Genomic DNA, 25,055 nt, shown 5'->3' on the forward strand with positions numbered 1-25,055 from the left:
TTGAGGCGGGAGATCCATCACTAGTCATTAGTGGAGGGGGGGGGGGGCGTGGGGGTGGGAGATCCACCACTAGTCATTAGTGGAGAGGGAGGGGGCTGGGGGGGAGATCCACCACAAGTCAGTAGTGGAGAGGGAGGGGCGGTGGGGGGGGAGAGAGCAACCACTAGTCAGTAGTGGAGAGGGGATGAGGGGAGGGAGAGAGGCCTTGGGGGGGGGGGGGGGGGGGTTGGAGAGAGGAAAAGGGAAAAGGTGGAAAAGGGAGGGGGGACACAGAAGGACGGCCATACCACCCTGAACGAGCCCGATCTTGTCTGATCTCGGATGCTAAGCAGGGTCGGGCCTGGTTAGTGCTTGGATGGGAGACCGCCTGGTATGGAATACCAGGTGCTGTAATGGCGCGTTTCCACTGCAGGGTGCGGTACGGTCCGGACTGAGGCAAACCGAACCGTACCGCACCCTGCAGTGGAAACGCGGTATAAGTGGTGTTTGGTGGTGGCCAATAGGTGGCACTCTTCCCGCTGGCCCCTTCCCTCATCAATCCCGATGCCCCAGTGCAGTGACGGTGACACTGTGCTGTGGAAGGTGCCGTCCTTCGGAGGAGATGTAAAACCGAGGTCCTGACTCACTGTGGTCATAAAAGATCCCAGGACACTTATGCCGCGTTTCCACTGCAGGGTGCGGTACGGTTCGGTTCGCCTCAGTCCGGTAGGGAGGGGCCGGTATAGCCCAGCTCAGTTCCGCGGTCGCGTTTCCACCGCCGACAGTACCCTTTATGGTAGGCCGGATGTCGATCGCCGCGGCAGCTACGTAAACATTGTGACATCATAGCAGCGCGACACAGTGTAGCCTGCTCAATAAAAACAATGGAAAAGTTGAACGCGACACATTATACCAAGAGCTACCATGGAAGTCGTCCAGCAACAGTTCCTGGCCTTTATGCTTTTCATATGGCAGTTAATCAACTTCCGAATGCAAGCTTTGTTTAATAATAATAATACCTCGAGGCTACTGTTTGTTTGTTTTTATCCCCACGTCGCCATCGGAAGTGACGATTCTGTCGACCAATCAACGGAGGGGGTGTGTAGCTCGAATTTTCCGGCACCCTTTCAGGTGTCTCAGTACCCCAACGGAGGAGTACTGAAGACGAGGGCAAAACGAGTACGGCTCAGTCCGGGTCACGCCCACTTTTGGCGTTGGAAACGCAATCCGTACCGCACCTTTGTGAACCGAACCGTACTGCACCCTGCAGTGGAAACGCGCCATTATTGCAAAGAGTAGGGGTTTCCCCAGTGTCCTTGCCCAACCAGGCTAATTAAATCTGGCCCCCCTAATAATCCTCCTGTACAATTGGCTGACTCATTAATTCCCTCACCCTCCACCTCAAGCTGGTGTGTGGTGAGCGTTCTGGCGCAGATTGGCTGCAATCTAGGATAAAAAAAAATATTTTCATCCTAAGGTCTTGTGTTTGTTGTCGTGCTATGTGTGGGTGCTTGATGCGATGAATGCGCGAGTTTGTGACAAACCTTGTACTGATTGTTACCATTGAGTCGAGGGTCACAGCCGTTTAGACAGAAAATATATGTTTAGCTTTATGTAAGACCGCTAGTAAAAAGCAAGTCATGTAGAGATAGATATATAGATATACTTTATTTAACCCCAAGGGTAAATACTAAATAGTATACTTTAAAATAAACTACTAACATCATATAAAAAATGTAAAAGATCCTTACATCCGTACATGACCATGGTCCCCACTATCATCTGATGAACACATTATTTTCAATACGGTTCCTATATTGGGTTTAACACAACCCAGCCCATATGGGAATGTACTGATGAGCATATTTTCTGTTTAACACAACTAATTGACAACCCCATCCCCCTACAGAAAGCTATCATGATTGATCTAATTTGGGAACGGCAGGTGGGGGGGGTGCAGGTAGAGGTTGCGTTTTAAATGTCCCTCGAAGGACTCGCTGAAGCCGAAGCCATCTGGTGGGTAAAGTGAACCCCAACACCCAGCATCTGTTGCTTGGCGCGGCCGTCAGGAAACACCTCCAAGCGTGGAGCGCTGGGCATTACATCCTCTCTTGTTTGTTGGTTTGTTCCCCTGAAGAAATTTCAATGTTTCCTTATGATGTGATTCTAAGGTAAACCTATTGAATTAGTGTTCCGCAAAAATAACTGAACTATAACGAGTAGCTATAATATACAGAGAATGTTGCACTAAAATCGTTTTTTATTTTTATTCAGTATCCTGTTTGAACTGGGTGGCACCTGCCGGTTATCCTTAGCAGACGTAATGCAGCCTTCAACAGTTATTGATCTGACAAGATGAAGGGTGTACCAACACGAAAAATACCTTCAACTGCACTCTACCTATCGCATCAAGGCCAGTGCCAGTGCCAATGGTCTCCTGTTTAAAGATTCAAATTTTCTATATACAAGAACTAATCATCAAATATAATATCCTGTTCCACTCTTCAACCTGATAGGTCCATCATCAGCCTTTATAGTATATTGATTTCTTAAACACACCTGAGAGCAAGGTCACCACAATGTGGAGAGTAAAGTAATAAAAGTCCATCCATTGTCTGGAAACTGGAGAGACCTTGCTTTGCCTTTCCTCATCTCTTTTTGTGTCTTTTCTCGCTTTTTTTCTTTGGCTTATTTAAAAAAAGGAATAACCTTTCCAAACACATAAGACAATGAGTCTTGGGGTAAAGTACATGTCAGTAAAAAAACTCCTTGCCCACGCAAGGATTCATGAGGCAATAAAAGAGACTAGAGAGACGAAATTTCTGTCATGGACGCACCGAGAACAACACTACGCCTCTAAACTCACACACACCACAGAGATCTGTCATGCGTATTCATTTGTTCAGTATCACCTACTTGGATACATATATACAGTATGCCTTATTTTCATAGTTTGTTCTTCCATTTAGGTCAAAGTTATGCTTATACGCCTCCAGGGAAATAAGCATCAGCATTGCATGAGTGTGCATTTCTCATGGCATCCTCCGAACCGGGAGGTCAAAACACGAGGTAGGCGTCAGGAAGCGGTCTGTGCGATTAATCACCATCCATGACTCTTTTACAATAAAGGGATAAAGTGGTCGCATGTTGAACTATAATGAAGTGTGGATGGGCTGTAATTAATTACTCGCTACATCTGGCTAAGGTGTCCTACATTCTCCTCCTACCGCCCTCTTTTTATCTGGGGGTAGGACGGGCGGGGTGGTGTTTCTTGTTCTCAGGGGCATTTTTTTTGTCTTCCCCTCAAATAGAAAAAAGTGCTGAGACTGCAGCACGGCAGAGCAGCGTCTATCTGACACCAGATGGTGATTTTAAACATGGTTCCTGTTTTTCTCTCCCAACTTCAGAACGATCTGTCTTTCTCTTGAATCTACCTCACGACGGGACTTCTTCACTATTCTCATGCTCTCCTCATCACTCTCTGCCTCGACGGCTGCTCAACTGTCTCCGTCGTGTGCCGTCTCTCTCTCTGCACTTCACTCGGTGGCACTAGCTTCCTCCGCTGTGAGACGGTGTTTGGGTGATTTGTCTCGACCTGCCACCTGCCACCGCAGCATTTATCAAACTTTTTAATGGCATTTTGTCACAGGGGCTGAAGAGAATATAAAAAGACGGTGGATTAAAACACTGGAAAGCTCTGATGAGGTATCAAAATGTGGTAACCCATATTTTTATATAGCTTAAAATGTAATCATCATAAACTATAAAAAGGAGCTCCGCTCGCCTGGACATTTTAAATGGACGGAATTATTCTTGTTTAACAACCTTGCTGTAAATCTTAACCGGAGGTATCTCGTTGTTGCTATCTTGCTGGTGATAGCATGACTGGCACGTTATGGAGGAGGCAACAGAGTCAATAAGTCGGTCACAAAGTGCCCTGTATGTTCTCACACCGACATGTTTCCATTGTCCTTCCCCCCCATTTCCAGAGATTTATACAGGTCACTCCTGTTTGGACAAAAACTATTACTCGTGTCCCTCGTCATGTTATTGTCTTGTGGAACACAGAGACGTAATAGAGGTCAGCCAGAGGAGTAGGGAGACATTTAGCCGAAGCAGCACTATATATTTCATTTCACAAATCCAATAGACGCCGGTAATAAAGATATACAGGAAACATTAACCACACACAAATCCAAAACAATTCAAAGGTAATCTTGTGTAGTCTAGTTGAAAAAGGGAAAACGCAGCACATAAAACCTAGGGTGAAGGGCCTGGCCTACAGGTTAATGAGATCTTACCCCGAACGGATGGTCATAAAGCACCAGGCTTGGCCTCTGATTCTGGGATGTTACCAGAGCTGTCTCCACCAAGACTGCAGACCAGTCTCATAAAATACCTCTGATACCTTTGACGCTCATGCAGAATAGTGGTGGTTGAATCTGAGTCAATCGGATTCAAAGATCCGAATCCTTACATTCACCCATGAGTCACGAGTCCGTGGTCTCAATTAACCCAAATCTTTCGGTTCTGGCTGCTACGGACGACATTATTAAAACAATGCACGAATGTCATCAAACTGTAGGTCTATAACAACATTAACACATCCGTTTTTCATCTGCATAGTAACTTAGATTAAGCATACGGACCCGGAGCTGCCAGCTGCGTGGTTGAATAAGAACTTCCTGTAGACAGAGCTGTACACAGATCCAGATCCATAGACTGAGCGAATTCATGGGTCGGATTCGTATCCGGTTGAGTGAAAGACTAACTCAAAGGATTCAGATGAAATGGGTCTGACTCGTATCCGGCTGGGTGAAAGACTAACTCAAAGGACTCAGTTGAAATGGGTCGGACTCGTATCCGGTTGAGTGAAAGACTAACTCAAATTACTCATATTGAATGGGTCGGACTCATATCCTGTTGAGTGAAAGACCAACTCAACGGACTCATACTAAATGGGTCGGGCTCGTACTGAATGTAAATCGTTAAACTCTTTTGTTACAAAGGCATTATTTTACGAGAGATTGTATTCTAAAATGAAAGTAGCTTATTAAAAATAAAGTTGTTTGCTGACTATGTGAACTCTCAGAATATTTCTGTGTTTGACGAGCTTCGAAGAGAAAAAAAATTAATCCATACGTTTTTTTCCTAATTCAGATAGCAGTCACGTTGGCGACATCTCCGATGTTTGCAATGCATCCTTTTTAATATTCAAATATGTTCGCGTATTTCCCCTGGATATCCTCAAAACTGCATTACAGTGGTTTGCTGTGAGCGTGCGCATTGGGCACTAGGGAGTGGGCTGCTGGGCTCATTCAGCGACAAAATTTCAACTGATTCAGATTCAAAGGACTCAAAAGATTTGGATCTTTTTAGTGATTCACTCAAATGACTATGAATCTTCTAAGTGAATCGAAATTCCCATCACTAATGCAGAACAGTTTGAGTTGCAGGAGTCTTTGAAAAACATCTCTTCAATGTTATGGGGCCTAAAAAAAAAAAAGTTTGGTCCCTGTTGGTTGTCAGTTGAGGTCATGGGTAGGTAGGGAATATATTTTATTTTTTTATTTTATTTTTTCCAGCGGCAGCGAATGATAGGTAGGTTGTTTTTATTTAAAAACGAGAAAGTTCGCTCATCCTTCTACAGAATGAAGAGGTGCTGTACCAAGAAGTGATTATGGTTACCATAAAAATAAAAATAAAACGTTTTTTTTTTTTTTTTTTTAAAGCTCATAAAATAATTTGGGTCGCACATAAATTGACAGGGTCGGTCGGAAACCGGAAATAACCAGGCCTTTTTTTTTAGGCCTGGTTATTTCCAGATTTCCAGTCTGAGATCAGTAATATACATCTTGTGTTATACATTGAAATAAACCTTTTTTCTATATCAAGTATCAGACCACAATGGAAGTGTGCCGCACCGAAGGGGAGGCTAGAGTACCTGCATGGAAAAGGCGGACCAAAGGAGGCTTTAATTGTGTTATTTGGGGTTTCAGCAGGCAGAACAATGTTGCCTCAATTCAAATGATGCAGTGTTCCTTTAAAAAATAATTCTGAATTGATAACCCCCCCCCCACACACACACACACACTCTCTTTAGGGAATATGGGATTCGGCCCCATTCTTCATGACAAGAGAGCAGGAGCGGAATATGTTCCAAGCAGATACATACTGGGTCTGTATTAATATATTTATTAGAATTTATTAATATCTAAATGTAGATAACGCCCTCCTTTATGCAGCACTGCTGTTGCGTTACTGTTGGAAAAAATATAATAAAGAATTATCTGCAAAGAGTGAAACAATGTCTGAATATGATATGGCACAGGGCTTTCACCATGATACATTATACATAACGTTTCCTCTTCGCTTTATTAATGCTGGAAAAGAGAAAGGTTGTCTGACCATAACTACCAATGATGACTTACTTTTTATCTAATAACTGATAGATTCAGTTTAGGCTTTTCTATGATCGATGTGATAAGCTATTAATAATAACGTGAGGCAATCTCTGCTGAGATTTTCACTCAGCTTTTTTAAAAACTCCTTTGGAGTGGATCTCCTCAGCTGAACTGGAGGGAAATATTTATTACTTCAGGTTTGAGTGAAGCCATCAGAGTCTATTACAAACACTGTCCATAATGGTGCACTGATCCTCTGGCCCGGGCCTAAGCTATCACGCTCTAACAGGATCTAACAGAATTGCAGAAGTCTTTTAAATCCATAGACATAATCATTACTTTCACTACTTCTTTTTTTTTACGCACCCTATTTCATTAGCTATGCCAACTAGTGCAATAATTTCCCTTTAAGCTGTGCCCAGAGATACCTCTGGCTGCAGACACAGCCCATTAGGAAGCAGAGGCTAAGGAAGCAGAGGTTAAGGAAGCAGAGGTTAAGGAAGTAGAGGTTGAGGTGGAGTGAGCTTCGCAGGTAGTTTTCTTTCCCACGTAATTAATCCACACAGACGGCAAACTGCTCAAAACCTCCTCCTGTCATACACACTCATTAACTATAATGGCTGGACTTGGACGCAAACAGCCCTACAAAAGAGAAAATAAGCTCTGCTTGCACACTGAAAAAGATGAAACATGTTCTAACCATGTGTATGGTAAAAGATGAAGCAGGATCTCTTCTACCAAAAGGTTACTGAAGAGACGAGGGGAACAGCTCTATAAATAATACACGACCTCACTCTGTGAATGAAGCAGCTCTCTAATGCATACTTGTAGAGCATGTATTAAGCAAATATTACAATAAAAGCATAAATATTAAATTTTTTACATATATATTATATTAATAATGCTCAATGCAGTTAAATTGGATTATGTTTTATACCATGTTATAACTAATAAATGATCAATGTTAAAATAATAACTCTGGATTAATTGTTCTCAATTATTAAACACAATTATCACCCTGGCAGTCCTTTAATTTCAATAACTTTATTTCATGTCGTTTTTAATACAGCCGCACCTCATTGGATTGAGGAAAACCCCCCAAGGATATTTCTGCTCATCCATATTCAAAGTGGTGCTCTCTGTTTCATGTCTCATTTAGCGCCCTCTGAAGATACTGAACACGTACGGAACATGACAGAAGAAGTCAGCGAAACATCGCTCACTAAAACAAACTCTGCAGAGAGTTAAAGGGGAAAAAAACGGTTTGCAGAACAGAGAAAGAAGAATCAGATAGCCTACTATGTTGTCCAAAATATGAGGTGGCATTGTGAGGAAGGAAGTACAGAGAGAAAGAAAGCGAGAAGGAGAGGAGAGGGAGAGGGATGGAGAGGGAGTGAGAGAGGGAGAGCCAGAGAGGGCATGGGTGCAATAGAAAAGAGTGAGATAGGGAGAGATGAGTGAGGGAAAGAGTAAGAGAAAGAAAGAGCGACAGACAGAGTGAGGGAATGCGAGGGAAAGAGGGAGAGAGAGTATTTGTATTTCAAAGATTCAAGATTTAAAGGTTTTTATTTGTCACATACTCATACAGGTTGTGCAGTGAAATGTTTGTGTGACATAATCTGTATTCCTGTAAAGCGTCCCGATAGTTTGAGGGGGACAACATCCCTGGGGAGAAGCGAGGATGAGTGGACTACTGGCCGCCGCAGAGAAGGCTTGAGAGTCGGGTTGTGAGGATTAGGTGAGTCGCTGGGACTTGAAAAAGCAACAGATGGCGATAACTGTTAAAAGATAGAAAATAAACAGATGAACCAGTAAACTAATGAGGCACGGCTCAAGGTTCACCTGGACCAATGCCAAGATTTCCTCACCAAATTAACAAATCACTGAGGGAATCCACAGTGCTCCAACCAGACTAAAAAGTTAGTGGGCCCTATTTAAACGGTCTGAAACGCAAGTTTGAAGCGCCATGCGCAAGTAGCTTTGTGGGCGGTTCTATGGCGATGTTCCTATTTTACCGGCGCAAAAATTACTCTTGCGCCCGACGCAAATCTAAAAAGGGTTGGTCTGAAGTAGACTAATTATTCGTAGGTGTGGTTTGGGCGTAACGTGCAATAAACCAATGAGAGTGCCAGCTCCCATACCCTTTAAGAGCAATATGCGCATTTGAATCTGACGAGTTGATATTTTGACAGCGCGTCTGCAGTCTCCGATTAGACGGATGCACATGAATTTCAAACTTCAAATGGCTCAGTTTATGTCCAAATAATATGGCCTAATTCACACATGGAATAAGGTTTTCTTCCACAACTTCAGAAATACTGAGTCCTAAAATAACTTTCGGCAAAGAAAACTTAACACACATATGATATGTGGTAACTGTGGTTCTATTTAATGATATACGCAATACATTATAAACATTGTTTCTTATCAGTATTGTATGCATTATCGTTATCGACTTGTCTTCCTAATATGCATGCGTTAATATCCTACATTGCCATGGACTGTATTATGCGTTACGTGTTTAGTTTGCGTGTGTTTTAACAGATGGACGCACACATGCGCGCCCGCATTCATTAATTATATTACACATACACACACTTCATTCATTCTTTTTAACACTCACTCACGGTAAAACAATGTTTTCTCACGATCAAATACTGATCAATCCTAAAAGTTATGGGCATGTACACGATGTCTGTGTCAAGAAAATATGTCTTTCCCAAATAATTTACCAAGAATGTGTGGCTAGGTGGATGAGAGAAGCAAAGTGTATGCACATTGCACATGCTTCACAAGCAACATTATGCATGCGCCCTTAACAACGCGCCACTGACTTTAAACCAGGTATTTCCTGGTTTGTGGCGCAAGTGGTTTCTGAAATTGCGAAATAGCACCGGGGAACGTTTGCGCCAGAACACGCCTCCTCCTTTCGCCGAACACGCAAAATCATTCCCTAATTTACCGACGCGTGGCGCAGGAGGGAAAAGAACGCTCTGCGCCAGTTGCAAACTAGCAACGAAACATGCGCCAGTGATTAAGTTAATTGCGCCGGATGCAAGATAGGGCCCAGTATGTTTCAGTTAACACCAGTGGGTAGTTCCAGCCCAACCTTACCCTCCGGCCAATCAGACTTATTATTCCCTAGGCTGCGCTGTCTAGCCAGTCATTAATGTGTGCAAGTGAAATGTGTTGTTTTTTTTAAGCTTAAAGCTTTCTGCATTTAAAATCTCTGGCATTTTTCGCTTTGGTCTTCATGCTAATGACTATGCATCACCTTGCTCCAACGTGCAGCGATCAGAGCAGCTTTTATCCAGACATTTGTAGTTGCATGCTCCTCTCTGCCGATGCCATTTATGCTAACAAGCACACAATATGAGCATAATCAGGGTTAATTAGGCCGGTAAAAGCCTGTATGTTAAAACCAGGACTTCCCGGAGCATTCACTGGGAGACGTCAATAAGGCTTGTACGGTTTCCAGCAGACATGTTTTGATTCTGAGTGAAAGCAGTTTGTAATTGCATGCAAATATGAATGACCTGTGGTTCAAGATGTGACATGTGAGGCAAACAAAGTTCCTCTTGTCTCAGGTCTCTGTACCAGAGATAAATACCGGGATCTGAATGCTGTGTTTTTCCCATTTGAGCCTCCTAATAAAACCAAGCTTGTGTTCACAATAACTTTTTTAAAAGCCACCAAGAATACTTTCCCAAGTCAAGACACTTTCACAAGTTTCACAATCCGTCTTTAGAGTCTTTTTTTTTCGTTTGCAATCCTCCCTTCCTTTTACTCATTATTCATCCGCCCTTCCAACAGGATCTCTCTCCCCCATCCTTTGGTCCTCAAGCCGGATCTCTCTCCCTCTCTGTCTCCTTCTCTCTCTCTCGTATTCCCCTGCCCCCTTCAGCCATCTGTCAGAGTGAAGAGCCTTGCTGCCAAGCGTCTCCTCTGAACAGATTTAAAGCTCATACACTCTCACAGTCCACATTCTCCCTGGTAAATGAACTCTTTAGCTGATCGCTGACTGCACACCCACTAACAATAGTGCACATAGTGTAACGCCTCACCAAATGTGGTCAGTCTAATGGGATGGGTAGTACTTAGGAATGACCCCTCTTTTTACACTTTTTAGTGCCTTTTGTTTTAAAATGCAGAGGAAGAACACAAATACTTTATGGGGTCTGAAACATTGTGACTGGAAGCCATGCATTAACATTTATTTTGCTTATAATCTAAATACAAAATAAATAAAATACTTTAAGCCTTAAAATGTACTCTGTACTCTGATCTGTAGATGTTATCAAACTGAGGCGTGAATGTATTTGCATAGATTTTCCCGTTTAGCACTCAGCCAATGCAGTATAACTGAAACTATTAACTGATGCTGGTTGGGTTATAAATATTAGGGCTCGGGGGCTTGTTATCAGGATGATGTATTGATTCTTCATGCACTCTCCAAACACACATCTGTGTCTTTCCGTCACACTCGGTGAAGACTGAAAAATGATTATACAACCTCATGAGTGTAAGCAATACAGGCGTGAAAGCTGACATTTATTCAACATTTCCCAAAGGATAGATAAATGCTATTCAATACAACACTTGACAAAACTGCAACTCCTTTTGAAATAACTATTGATTGGCCTATGTTGTGAGCTGGGCCTTTTTTTCCTTTGCTCAAATATTCTAGTCTTGCCTAGTTTTAATGAGGTCCGTCTTTATGTTTTGAACCTCTTGGGTAAAGAGCAGGTGTGGTGAGGAGGGTACACATTGGTACGGACCTTTCGGACTTGTCATTTATATATGACGGCCTATTTATGAGGCAATCAATTACCCATTGTTAGTTAAATGCCGATCTGTCGGAGCAACTGGGAAAATACAAGCACCCCCTATTCCCATGCAGTTTTAGTATAACTGTTTGACGATAGAATTAGGCCACAGCTCGAGGATGGTAAAAAGTTCAAATAAGTTGTCCTTTACCCTTGCTATATAGCTTCAAGGTAAACCTTTTATGCTTTCTAATGTGTTATTGTCACACAGAAGCAAACTTCTACTTAATTAAATATTCCATTTCAATACTGTTGTGTTATCATAAGCACACTCTTTACTCCTTATCACTTTGTAGCAGTCCCTACTATAAATATTCACTCGAGAAACTTGCGGCTGTAGAGGAATACCAATTGTAGGCCCAGAACCTAAACACTTTGAATGAGGGAATGGGAATCATGCCGCGAGTATTGGATTAACACAGAGTAAATGAATACAGCATCCACTCTTTAGTTCTCTCTTTTACACCATTCAGGTTGGCTCTAATATAATTGGACCAACTGTTTTCCCTTCAATGTCTTTTGGGGTTACACCTTGAATCAACAAAGTCTTCAACACGATGGAGTAGAAACACATACAGACCACAATAAGACTTCTGTCTGACCCTGACTGCAGAGTGTTTAATGAAAATATATGAACACACACGTACGCATACACACTGACAGATTTTGGTTGATTGCAAATGTTTGGATGTATGTCATGGAAAAGCAGAGTTAGAGATAAAGGGCCATTAAACTGATGCAACATATGTCAACCACAGAGAGTATCTTTAAAAGTAGGATGTAGAGAACGCTATTACTCTACATTGAAACTTTTCATGTTAGGTAACCCTTACCCTGATATTTGTTGGTTTTTTGAGCAAATGTGTTCAATAAAAGTCTCTGTTAAACTAAAGAACAGATTAAAGTAAGTATATAACAAGAATAACCCCGATTTTAGCATCCTTATACAGAACACCCTTAACAAATCCTCAAATAGAAGCTACTTGATTAGAGCACTCTTGAGAATCCACCGAAGCACAGACTGCTATTACCCTGAAAGGTGGTTATGTACCGCACATAAATGCTGCATTATCTTGAGGTTACGGGTGAGATTCAATGTAAATATACAATTTAATTAAGAATGACCTTTTTGTTTTAACTACGATTTCAGAAAGATTTTGATAATATAGATGGATGGTAATAGCACCGTGCCTATTTGCTATATAGGCACGATGCTAGGTAGATTACAAAATACATTCATTTTAATACGTATAATAATGCCCTACGGAATTAATGTAAATTGTTCTTGCTCTTTGATGAGTTTCAACACTTAGAAGCTGGGTTAGGCAACTTTGGAGAATCCAGGCAAAGTAATCCAGATTTTGAAAGATTTTTGAAAGTATCCAATCGAAAAAATCCCATATCCTATCCAATCCAGGAACCAAGGCCTCCTTCCATAGCCACTCCCCCAAAAGACACCATTCGCTAGCTATAGCTTCAAAAGATCTGCCTGGCCTTGGTGAAGACTCTGTTTATGTGCAATGAGGGGAGTGTGCGCAGGTAGCACTCTGTCTAGGTAGGTGGCTTATCAGAGGCCTGTGACAGCTATATTTAACATATTTGGGTATTTATTTTGTCAGAGCATTTTATTTATTTATTGCTGAAATGTATTGTAAAGAGTAATTAACAAATATGACAAAAATGCTGGGAAAATAACGCCTAAGCTAGATTTAACCACTGGACTACACTGTCCGGTTTTTGCTATCCAAAAACTATTTGGTATTTGGGTGGAAAAATCAAGAGCATGATATCCACAGCCAATATTTTGGTATAGAACTATTATTTAAAGAGCCCTAAAGCAGATCTGTAACGCTACCTGGCAACAGTAGAGCCAGGCCATCTGGGAGAACATTGGAGCTCATCGGTTTCTCCTCAAGAACCTTTCTAAGCCCTCGCTACCGAGTTTTAAAAGTACTTTCTCACAATAGTTTGGGTAAAAGAACTCCCTAATCAGAAACAGGGCGCCAGGGTCCCAGAGTTTTTATCTAACCCCCCCCTTCCTCTTCCTGGTGATTTAGTTACTGTGCCGGCCCTGTCAAGCGGCAGTGTCATCGATCACCTGGCTTGTGATTCACCCCGCCGTATGACCCCAGACAGCTGCGATTGCCTCCCCCCATACCTTTTGTTTTATCCCCGAGACGTTTCCATTTAGATTTTGTCAAGATCGACTCGGCACATAATATGTAGTGTTTTCAGAGTGATAGACACAAGTTTTTTCTAAGTTTAGAATCTCCTGAGCTGACAGCCCCAGCTCTCCTCCAACGAGAGGAGAGATACCGCAGTGAGAGAACGTTGCAACATGTTACGTTTCTGTTTCTGTTCATCAAAGGGGCATCTTGTGAGAGGGTGCGGAGGAGTGAGTTATGAACACGATATTAATTACTGTGTTGTGATCATCAGTGCCCTGTTATCTGTTTTTTTTACTAATTTTTGTCTTTAAGTATTGACAGATTCTCATGTAAAATATATTTCAGTTACTTTGAGCAAGGTATTAGCATAAACTTTTGAGGAGTTCACATGCATAGTGAATATAGGACTATTATTGGATGATAGTAAATGAGGGCCTAAACTTTCTTAAATTAAGCTAAATACCACATCGTGTCATATTAGTTTTCAGGTCCACAAAGAATAATGAGAACAATTCATTTGTGAATGTTGAAAATTTTGAAATTGTGGTTTTGATTTTGTATTTCGCCTCCAGTTTGTCATTTGAAACTTGTGATTTAGCTAATGTGTGCTGCAGACTGTAGACCGTCCCTTTGAATACTTGAAAACCTTTACAAATGACCAACCCAACTTGTATTAAACCCCTTGGATTGTACACAAATAATGTCAATACTGGAGAAACAGTTTGTTGAGGCAAAAGGCTATTTTGTTTTATCTTCATAGAAAGATAAAATAATGAGTGGCTAACTAATTTGTTGAAAACAGGCAGCCTTATCGACTGCATCTCTTCATATATGAATAAACTTTGCCAAACGTATTTGCAATTTAGAAGGGAATAGGTCAGTATTGTCTGATGTGCGACTCGAGTCCCTGGCCATTAGGGGAATACATTATTTCAGCAGATAAAAGCCCCATTAGCACTGAAAATGTTGAGAATGGACGATGGTTTTACTTTAAAACGTGAGCTGTGTGTCAAGTGTGTTTTTGTTTTTATTCGCGGTCATTGCTACTCCACTGCTTTATTTTCCCTGCAACCATATCTTCCATACCCACGCATAGCAACTAGTTGAAGAGATACAATATTTAGTCAAATATGTTATCTTTTCAACTAGTTGCTATGCGTGGGTTGAATATAATTTAATTGAGAGTGAGAGAGAGCGATACTATATATAGTCAAATATGGTATCTCTCTCTCATTTCCATTCCATTAAATTCTCTCTCTCTGTCTCGCTCTGACATTAACATGTGATGTTTAACATTTGCATTATGTTTAATACATAAAGATATACAGATATAGATAAAGATAAAGACAAAGTAAACCAAAAACATGAAGTGTAAAGTATGGAGGGCATATATAGCAGATCCATGCAGGTGGGTAATTCATATAGAAATGGCCATATGAGGAAGGAAGGAGAGGGGAAGGCGTTTACAAACAGCTGAATTACAGCCATCTGGAGGCTTCTGAAAGGCTCACAGGATCGTGTGGATGGGAGGGGCGCCACTCAACCTCTTTGCACATTGGTATATTTGAAAGATTTAACCAGATTGCCCTTCTCTGGGGTCCTATATGTGAAACCTTCATATGCAAGGGTGTGTTTGGAACAAAGCGAACAGCCATAGATTTACATGTCAATGCATTATGAATTCAATGCTACCATTTAGTTGAGCTCATGTCTCTGGCAGTTCAAACCTTGAGGCGTTCACCCTCTCTATCTTGTCTCAGGAGCAGTGACACGCTGGCATTTAGACCGATAGTCTTAAGAAACACTCTGTCTCCAGGTTTACCTGCCTTTTGTGCATGGGTATTCTGGCAGTGGGCTAATGGTAGACCTACAGCAACAGGCAACCAGAGGATATTTATTACCTTGATCAGCCAGAATGTGACCTTGAGATTAAATAAAAAAGGAAAGTTATCCTTATTCTCTCTAGGTAGTCTCCCTGCTGGCCCATGATGAATAGGTCCAATCAGCTGGGAAGTTGAGTACTGCAACTGAGAAGGCAGCGTCTGTGGAAATCCAAAGGGACCCGATGGAAAAGAGAATTATTATTTTAGTAGCCTATGGCATATCTCTGTGTAGCAATTTGAGAAAGACAACCTGCAAACACTATGCTACCGACAGAGTAATGGCAATTGCTTTGGAGACTTTTAACTAGCCTGTAGCTCATGTCTAATCTTTCCAGAACTTTCCAGAAATTGTCCTATGTATGCACTAATCTACCTGCTTTAGTTCTATGTTGCTTTGACTTTTGTTATTCCATTTTTAATATACCCATGATATCCTCACATCTGATAAGGCTTTGTTCAGTTATTAATAAAGACTGGAAGCTCATAGCTCAGAGATTCTCTCCATTGCTTCCTCTTTTATAAGAAATGGCGTAGGCCTAATAGTAATAACAGTGTGCGGGGGAAAAAACTGCACTGAAGAAGCAAAACACAAAGGATTTGGCTGCCAGTCACCTGGCAAAAAGCAAGATGGTGATTTAATAACTTTGGACAAAGACATCCCTTGAGCCAGTCCTATCTTTAATTAGTAAACACATGATAGAAGGCAACATGTTCTATTAGCGTAGGAACGGCTAGCAGCTCGTAATGATTAACCTCGGGAGACCGTCCACATATTCAAGTTAGCGTCTCGAAACGATTAGCAACCTCCCGCCAAAAGAAACGCGCGTAAGTACACAACATTGATTTAGTGATGCAATTTGTGGGAAATAAAACGAAGAATAATGCTGAGAGGCGGCGGGTGGCTAGACGAGGCAGAGAAATAAATTTGCTAAACAACGATATAAAAATGAATCGCGAAACGGAATGGAGCTGAAAGTTGAATGAGGGCAGCAGCCGGCTTTCTGTGTTGTGATGATTGTCCGTATCTCTGCTGTTTGATTTAGCACTGTAAGACTATGTGTTGATTACAATGCAGTGAATTAATCACAGCCAAGGTGAATTTATCAGGAGGTAAATGTCTGCCTTAAATATCATGACTCTCCTCCATCTTTGGCGAACATAAGGCTCTTTTTTTTTTACTAACGTTCTCACTAGCATATGGATTTTCTACTCTTTTATACTCGCCTCAAAATATTTTTCGCACTGTGTGTGTGTGTGTGTGTGTGTGTGTGTGTGTGTGTGTGTGTGTGTGTGTGTGTGTGTGTGTGTGTGTGTGTGTGTGTGTGTGTGTGTGTGTGTGTGTGTGTGTGTGTGTGTGTGTGTGTGTGTGTGTGCGTGCGTGCGTGTGTGGTACACAAAAATATAGTGTGTGGGTGTGTGTCTGTGTGGTACAATATAATGAACTCATCCCATATAGAATATGGATTACTTAGAACATTTCAGTCCGCAGGTACATGATGTGCTTTTATATTGGATAAACTCATGGAAAGACTACATCCTTCACTCGGTTGTATAGAACAGCAGTGCCCTCTAGTGGTGGCTTTATAAATGGGTGTTTAGATGAGTGTTTTTCATCCTGTGGCCCGCGAGGGAACTGCAAGCGTAACGTCAGCTTTTATCTTGAAATACACGGTGAGTGAAAAAATAATATATGTAATTGGACGTAAATATATATTAATATTGTTCAGTAAATGTAGTACTATGTCTTGACATCATTCAAAAAATACTGTTGATTTGTGCATTCCCTCAGATTTTTTTTAATTATTATAAAAAACATTGATTTTTTGTGGATTTGTGTTTGCTTAATGAACATACAGGGAGCGTAGGCAGCCTTTTTCTTTCCACTGTTTCCCATTGGCCATAGTCTTCTTGCATGATAATTCTGTGTAAAGGGGGTGCTTGCACTCCTTGCTCAGCTACAGCATGTGCATTTATCAATATTTTACCGTTTGCCTATGAGGTGGTCCTTGAAAGGTCCTGATGACAATTTAGTGGTACACGTAAAGTCAAAGGTTGGGATCCACTGACATAGGCATTAGGCATAGAGAGTGGGACCAGACAAGCCTGAGGTCTTCTGTGTTTTAACACTGGTTTTTTAACCTAATGCCTTGCTGCACTTCCCGCACCAATAACTTGGTTACTGCGATTATTCATTGCAAGGATTTCGCTTTCGTGCTAGGTTTTTCAGTACTTCCGCCGATGTGGAGATTTTTAGTGGGTAGGGGTCTGCTGCCTCATCCGATTTGAATGCAGGGATATTGTAATTGTGATAAATAGTTATAAAACTGAATACTGGCCTGAATAAAGCATACCTTTCTATCTTTCTTGATATATTGTATTGGTAAGAGGAACTAGTCAAAACTAAGACAAGTTGTAATCACAATAAGGGGCCATTAAATAATCATTCATAAACATTACATTATTATAAGCTTGAACTAACAGTTAAATAATTGTCAAGTAATAATTTACTAATGGTTTTCATGTTTACCATTGGTATTAATTTTGACTAAGATAATGATCTTCCTGTTAACAAGTTACTAAGTCACTAATTTATAAATTGTTTAACCCATTGACCCTAACATGAGTGACTGTAACTAACAAGAACTGAACTACAAGCACAAAAAAACTAACAATAACCCCTATGCTAATGCTGTATGAAATTACTTACTGAATTACTGAATTAACTAATGATAATTAATGGTTAATGAATGTACCCTTATTCTAAAGTGCTAACCGGTAAGACATGAATGTGAGTCATTGTAATAAAATAAAAACCCAATCCAGAAAAAGCACATACAGGAGATCCTGGATTTACTGTAACACTTTATTTACTTAAATACCACATAATATTAGTACAGTAAATATCACACATTCCATTCCCTGCAGGCCTACCTGTGTAGGCTGAGGGCAAAGCTACGTAGCATCAGTGCCATGTTAAAAAACTATGTTCAAATCAGGCAGTGCATGAAGAACAAGTCAGTATTTAGAACGGAAAATAGTAAGAGTTAGAAGACTCATATTTTTTTATATTAAAGCTCATCAATCATATATTTATCAAACGTACTGTTAACATACTGTTTATGTGGGACATCATTAAATATCTTTCAGGCCTGTTATACAGTTTTCTGATTTGTCACTAGTGCCATCATCGCAGGTTTGACAGATTCATTGGCACATACATAGGTTGGCATGGGTCATTTGAAATATGGCAGGCGCTTGCTTAGTCTTCCGTCCCTTATCTTTTATCTGAGACAGAAATGTAAGCGACATCATCATCGGGCTCTTCTGCATGAGCCAACAACAAGTCATGAATCTAAAACAGAAAAGGACTTAAACAGCAGAAATAAATGAGGCCTTCACATAACCGTTACATTTGGAAATGGCTGCATGGGCACTTATTACAAAAACAGACTTTGGAAGTAACACAGTAAAATACCTACGTCTGATCATACATGTTTTGAAATGCATTATGTACGGAGTAGTGCAACAGAGCGTAGGGACCACTGGGTGTTGCAGGAGTATGGAAGAGATGTGTACTATCTGTAACTTAAGAGAAACCGGTGCAGTGTAATGCATTCATAGACATTCACATCTGAATCACACACACCTACATATATACAGCAAAGACATGCGCAGAAGCCCATACTTACATCAAAAAACAAACAAACACACAGAGAGCAGAGAACACTGTTCCTGGACAGGTGAGTGAGTCATGTCCGAACAAGCAATGGAACAATACGCACAAAGGCCTTGACATCAGGGGGTGTGAACAAAAGCAATAGCTTGAGTTCCAGCCCTTTAACTAGAAAATAGAGTACAGTCACAGCTACAGACATATAGTAATATTGGGTACATAAAGACACCCGTCTCCTAGTAACCAGTATTGAGTTCCAGCCTCATATCTTAACACAAATGCACTGTTTGCCACTTCACCACCACATAGAACAATGGTTATTTTGGACTGGAGTTGCAGGGTTTGGTTAACCAACTCACTACCCCAGTATCCCCGGAAACATTCAAACCATTAGTATGTTGGTAGAGTTTAAACACCCTCAGGTATTAACTAGTTAACAAGTTGTCCTCTCCGTTGACCACGATGAGAACAACACATCCCCTGCGAAGTGAGATGCTCATTGTAGAACCATAATCTTAACATTTTACAAATTTGATTAGTTCAGATTGAGTAACATATTCATAGCCGCTAAAGTTTTATTAAAGGTAATGCTGTCAAATTTTGTCAAGAAAATTCTGCAAATAATCAGGAAATGCTTAATCACTGCATAATTAATTCACTTCATCATACCTTAACTTTGGGTTTGGTAAAAAAAAAAAGCTGAAATAAATTGTTGCATGTTGGCGAAAGCTGAGGTGAGGGGCATTTGAAACATTCAAGATCATTCATTTTTGGGGATGTGAACGGTCGTGGACATAATCTTTGTATCATACATTTTAGTTCTTAGTCAAAACCACTATTATTCCAATGTTTGAAGTGCAAAGACATGTTCTTATTTGTTGTAGTGTTTAAAGGCTGTACTTCTAAAGACTATTCCCACTGTAAAGTAGGTCACAAGGACACAGGTAATATCTTTATGCACTGTCACTGTCTTCTGGCCAAGCCACAGTAGTAGGGGTCACCTCCAAAAACCAACACAGTTACGCAATGTGGACATGTATGCCTTCACCCCAATGTCTCTTGGCTGTAAAATATATATTTTCTATGTATATATATAAGACGTGTTTCCTCCACTACTCTCCCTTCTCGTGGAGGCACGAACGCACGCGCTTCCGCACGATGAAGGCGGTGAGCGCGCTGCAGCAGGCTGTGAAGATGAAGAGCGCCACCGCGTCGTGTGCCAGGTCGCCGTGGAGACTCTCGTAGAGGGGTCTCCGCTCGATGAAGTCTATGCGCAGCGCCTCGATCTGCACCAGCGTGCACAGCACCAGGAACACGTGGAAGATCTGATGGCCCTGGCCGAAGAAGTCGCACTTGCCCGGGAACCACCGCTCCGGGTGCGGGTAGGAGAAGAAGTAGGCGCTGACCAGGAAGAACACCACCTGGTAGCGGTGGTACGCCACGGCCGGGTCGCTGCAGCCCGTCTGGTAGCAGCTGTAGATGCGGTGGAGCACGGGGCTGATGTCCAGGCAGTAGGCCAGGCCCGAGGGCACCACCTGGAATAGCTTGTGGGCGAACTTGGGCATGCCGGGGCTGGAGTACTTCCCGTAGCAACAGCCCAGGCAGGAGAGCCAGGCGAAGAAGGCTGCGGCGGGGAGGAAGAAGCCGCGCACCCGGCTGTGCCAGTCCCTCTCGATGGCATAGTAGAAGTGGGCCAGGGCGCTGCCGTACTGGTACACGGCCACGCCCACGTAGTCCAGGAAGTAGAAGGTGTAGTGGGAGAGCTCGGACTTGGCGGAGAGCAGGTGGGCGAGTGCGCTGCAGGTGAGGTAGGTGAAGGCGGCCAGCAGGACGATGAAGAGGGGCTGAGCGTGGGCGTCGCGCAGGAAGTCCACCGTCTCCGACAGCTCCTGCCACTTGACCAGGATGATCAGGGCGGCCAGCAGGTGGGTCCACACGTTGAGGGCCTCGTTGTGCCGCTGGAACAGCGTGAGGAAGTAGTAACGCCAGCTCTGGTCGGGCTGCCGGTAGCCGTGGAGGATGTGGGGCTCCCTGAACACCCAGGGCACGTCGGAGGCCTTGACGGTGCACGGCAGGGTGGGGAAGGCCGACTCCAGCAGCTGGGGGATCTGCCTCAGCTGCTGGGCGTTGATGAACAGGCGACCGATCTGCTCCATCACCACCGTCGCCATGTCAATCTAGGGCTGGGGGCAAGAGAGACGTGAGGAGATGGTGAAGTGATGACAGGCAACATAGTCACCTGTCTGCGGGGGGCCTTGACCTATTGTGAGTGTGTGTGTGTGTGTGTGTGTGTGTGTGTGTGTGTGTGTGTGTGTGTGTGTGTGTGTGTGTGTGTGTGTGTGTGTGTGTGTGTGTGTTTTTATGGTCTTCCAATTGAATATTTGTTTATTCCAATGTTTATAAAAATAGTGAGAATATGTCCCTAGGTATATATTTAATAGGTATGTGGCTTTCCCTGTGTGGCTAGGGAATAAATAAGATAATCTGACAGGTGCCATTTTAAAAGCCATGGATGTTGTACCATTCTAAACCCTGATTTGTGATTCTTCTTGTGGTCTGTATCCCTTTTTTAAATATATTTAATATATGTTTTTTGCCTAGTTTGCCTAGAAATTTTCATCGCATTTAATGAACCAGTACCTCTAAATTTATGTTTTTTTTCGTTTGATCATATTATATATAAAATATCGTAAATGTCATACAAACATTTACTACATACAAACATTTAAACACTAATCACCAACACATCTAGAATGAGTAGGCCTAGCGCAAAACCACAGTGGCTAACTGGAAGAAAAAAATGTAGTGTGGACGAATCGAGTGCCCTGCCCTCTGCATCTTTCGATAAACATGTAGCAGGCCTGGAGCTCGGAGCTCTGAGTAGCCAAGTGGACGTCAGGGAAAGCAGAATACAGGATGTTTCCTGAAGAACCCGCGGTGACCAAACGAGGATAGGCGTGGACCGATGCATGGGGGGCAGTGATTGCGTAACAGAACCCATCCAACATGTCCCCACCCTTCGCTTCCTCCTCCGGCCCGCATGCCTTTCAAATATTTAGAGATGGACATGCTCGCCCATAGCCAGGGAGGTTGTTTCTATACAAGTCAAATTATATTGAAATCGAAAGCACTTAAGCTACATAATGCTATCTATATGTTCCATATTTTCGTAGGTTATTACAGACTAGATTAAATAGCGTATTTAGGCCCAATGCCCGTTGAACGGGAAACGAATGGGATAAGGAATGGAAATGATAGCGCTCGCACAGTGTATTACACGAATAATAAAACAGCATATATTTGACAAGGTGGTCCCTCATCGCTATGCACAGAGCGGACTGTCAGATGTGATCAGAGCGCGTTTCATGCGCTGTCGTTGCCGTTGAAAAAACATGCTGTATAAAATAACGTCTTACCTTTCTGAAAATCAAATCAATCCAAAGCCTTTAATAGCGCCTTTGTATTGTAACCCAAATGCGCTCGAAATATAAATGGCATTGTTTGTATGAGAAAATGTTGAAAGGACAATTGTTTCAGTGAGGAGCAGCGATCCGCTCTTGGAAGACCGAGGAGGAGCCGAGGATACGCCGAGCTTTTTGACAGCAAGATATTTGAACCAATCAGCGAATAGTATGGTATTTTTTTGTTCTGACCTGGACCGATAACTGACCAATGTCCAAGCACCCCATTCTCATCAGAATGTAAGGCACGCATAGGCTATGAGCAAGATATATTTAGTTGATTAAGGTTTTTGAATAAAAGGTTGTAGTAACATGCTAATGACTACTAAGAACCTTCATCGCAGTACAGTATACATTTTCGTCTCTCTGGGCTTACATCTATGTGTTTCTTACATTGGCAATGGACCCGATGACAAATTGTCTATGAAGACCGACAGAAGATTTCGATTGGATGTGTGGATTAATAAACTCACTGATAACACAACGAAGCAAGTGTGTGCCCTATCTGGTTCAGTGCATAACGGTTTATGTCCGTCATAGACCTATGTCATATTCTGATTGCAGGGCTTATATAGCCTAGCCTATACCTACCCCATCACAGGACAGTATGCTGCTCACATGATACGTTTTGCATTACATTTCATACCCTAATAGGTCATTATATATAAAAGATTCAATTAAATAAAATGTGAAATAAAAGAGAAGGATCAGCTAAACTTGAATAGCTGTCCTGCCTTGCTTCTTCATCTTACCAATATTAGGGTTTAAGGACCTCAACCTGTACAGGCCTGTGCCTACTGCTGAATGTCTAAAGACATAAACAAATAAAGGGATAAATACATAAGACACGCAACAGGTTAAACACGCTTCATCTTTTCAACACAGCTCACAATAAACAACTAACAAAGAGGTTTCTGTGCAACGCTGCAACACTGACAAATAACTCAAACACACTGGCCGCTATGTGCTCTGACACCGCACACATTCCTTGGCATTGTGTCCTCAACTCCCTATAGCGGGTTCAGCAAGGATTGGAATATTTTTTAATGATTAGAGTCAAAATCTTCGTTTGCAGTTGACCCACGTGGACCCTAAAAGGGTATAAGGGAACGCTGACCTTTCCCTGTGATTGAAAATAAACTGGGTTTGTCATTATTCGTGCCCCGGCTGATCTTTTAGAGCGGACAATCGCCACTTCCAACTGTTGTTCTGATCGAATTTTAAAGAATCTTATCTTAACACATAGTCTCAAACCCCATCAAACACATATTTAATATTTCTCTCAACACATCAAAAATAGAATGCAATTTAAAAAAAGTAATAGAATACCTGCATAAAGTTGATATAATTTCCCACTTAATTTTGTATTGAATGTAAGAATGTAATCCATTGGAATCCAATAATCTGGAAGATATGCAGCAAATTTGCTTTTCTAAACATATGCTACAGGCCTACAATAATAAGCTCTCACATTGACTTCGGTTATACATATTCGGTGCATATACTCTCACATTCACCAATGTCTGTGGCATACCATTGAATATTAATTCAAGCTTTGGCCACCTCTTTGTTCCGCAGAGGATAGGCCTATGAGTTTCCTTAAGGTGTTGTCTTGTTGAATAAACAGACGTTTGGGCGTTTCATATTCAAGCTCAATGTTCGTATATTAGTGTTTCCTACTGGACCCAAAGTTCATGTCAGCGATGAATAGGCTACAATGCTTATTTTATCATTATTCATTCTTTCAATTTTCCCTTCTGGATGAAACTAAAAAATAAGACACGCATATTGTGTAATAATGAATGGTTCACAACACAAGAGCCTTGGGATTAATGACTTTATTATGTTATTTGCTAATTTACACAAATCTGTTGGAAAATAACCCACCACTTTCAGGTGTATTTTGTATTTAAATATATTCTGATAAATGTCACTTTTTGTCTAATGGAAGGATGGCTATAGTTTAAAATTAAGCATTTAAGTGTTACGCGTGTAAAGGCTACTTACCACTAGATGTCCCCATTTCGATAACAATTCAGGACGACTGAATTCAACCGTTTTAGTGTGGCAGGAGACTGTGTCTGTGATTATGAAATATGACATTTTAGCCTACTTCAAGCACTCGACCAGCCGCAGCATGGACATACATACATTTTTGTTTTTTGTATCGGCCTATGTGCGATAATGTTTGGTGCTTTTTCCCGGAACTACCGTGCAATGGTCCATTGTATGTGTATGGTCATTGGTTCACAAATGTATTTTGTGTCTTCAAGCAGTTAGAACATACACAAATTCAAAATTCAAAACAAATAGCATGATGAAACATACATTAGAAATATAAATAGATTCAAAATAATAATAATCGAAACAATGGGTAATTCCGAATAAGAGCTACATTTATATATTCAGACAGAGACTTTGTGAATTTTTGTGAGTTACGAGAAGTGGAGAATGAATCTCATTTTCTTTTATAGAGTCCCTTCTATGATGAGCTAAGAGTACCTTTTGTAAATGAATTGTTTGCTCAAAACCCTGAAATATTTTTGAGAAATGAGCGATGGTGTCAGGATGGAATGTTTGCTTACCTTTAATGTTTATAAGTTAGCCTCTTTTGTTACTAAAGCCTGGATGAAACGTCAGGATGGTTTATATCGTTAATGC

At 41.6% G+C, this 25,055-nt stretch overlaps 1 protein-coding gene and 1 pseudogene across 1 annotated transcript; one reads left to right on the forward strand and one right to left on the reverse strand.

The window, feature by feature from the left end:
- Nucleotides 1-273: 273 nt before the first annotated feature.
- Nucleotides 274-396, forward strand: LOC130392636 (5S ribosomal RNA; annotated as a pseudogene).
- Nucleotides 397-18,041: 17,645 nt separating this feature from the next.
- paqr7b (progestin and adipoQ receptor family member VII, b) lies at nt 18,042-22,497 on the reverse strand. Its single transcript, XM_056602144.1, has 2 exons — nt 22,350-22,497; nt 18,042-21,116 (listed from the first exon to the last, which is right to left on the reverse strand). The coding sequence occupies exon 2, from the start codon at nt 21,102-21,104 to the stop codon at nt 20,046-20,048; it is 1,059 nt and encodes a 352-aa protein (XP_056458119.1). The 5' UTR covers nt 21,105-21,116; nt 22,350-22,497; the 3' UTR covers nt 18,042-20,045.
- Between the last annotated feature and the right edge of the window lie 2,558 nt (nt 22,498-25,055).

Source organism: Gadus chalcogrammus, chromosome 11 (genome assembly GCF_026213295.1).
Source record: "Gadus chalcogrammus isolate NIFS_2021 chromosome 11, NIFS_Gcha_1.0, whole genome shotgun sequence".
NCBI classification, from domain to species: Eukaryota; Metazoa; Chordata; class Actinopteri; order Gadiformes; family Gadidae; genus Gadus; species Gadus chalcogrammus.

Bases quoted from the DNA above. Each gene is read 5' to 3' on its own strand.
- paqr7b (XM_056602144.1), bottom strand. From the start codon at position 21,104: ATGGCGACGGTGGTGATGGAGCAGATCGGTCGCCTGTTCATCAACGCC.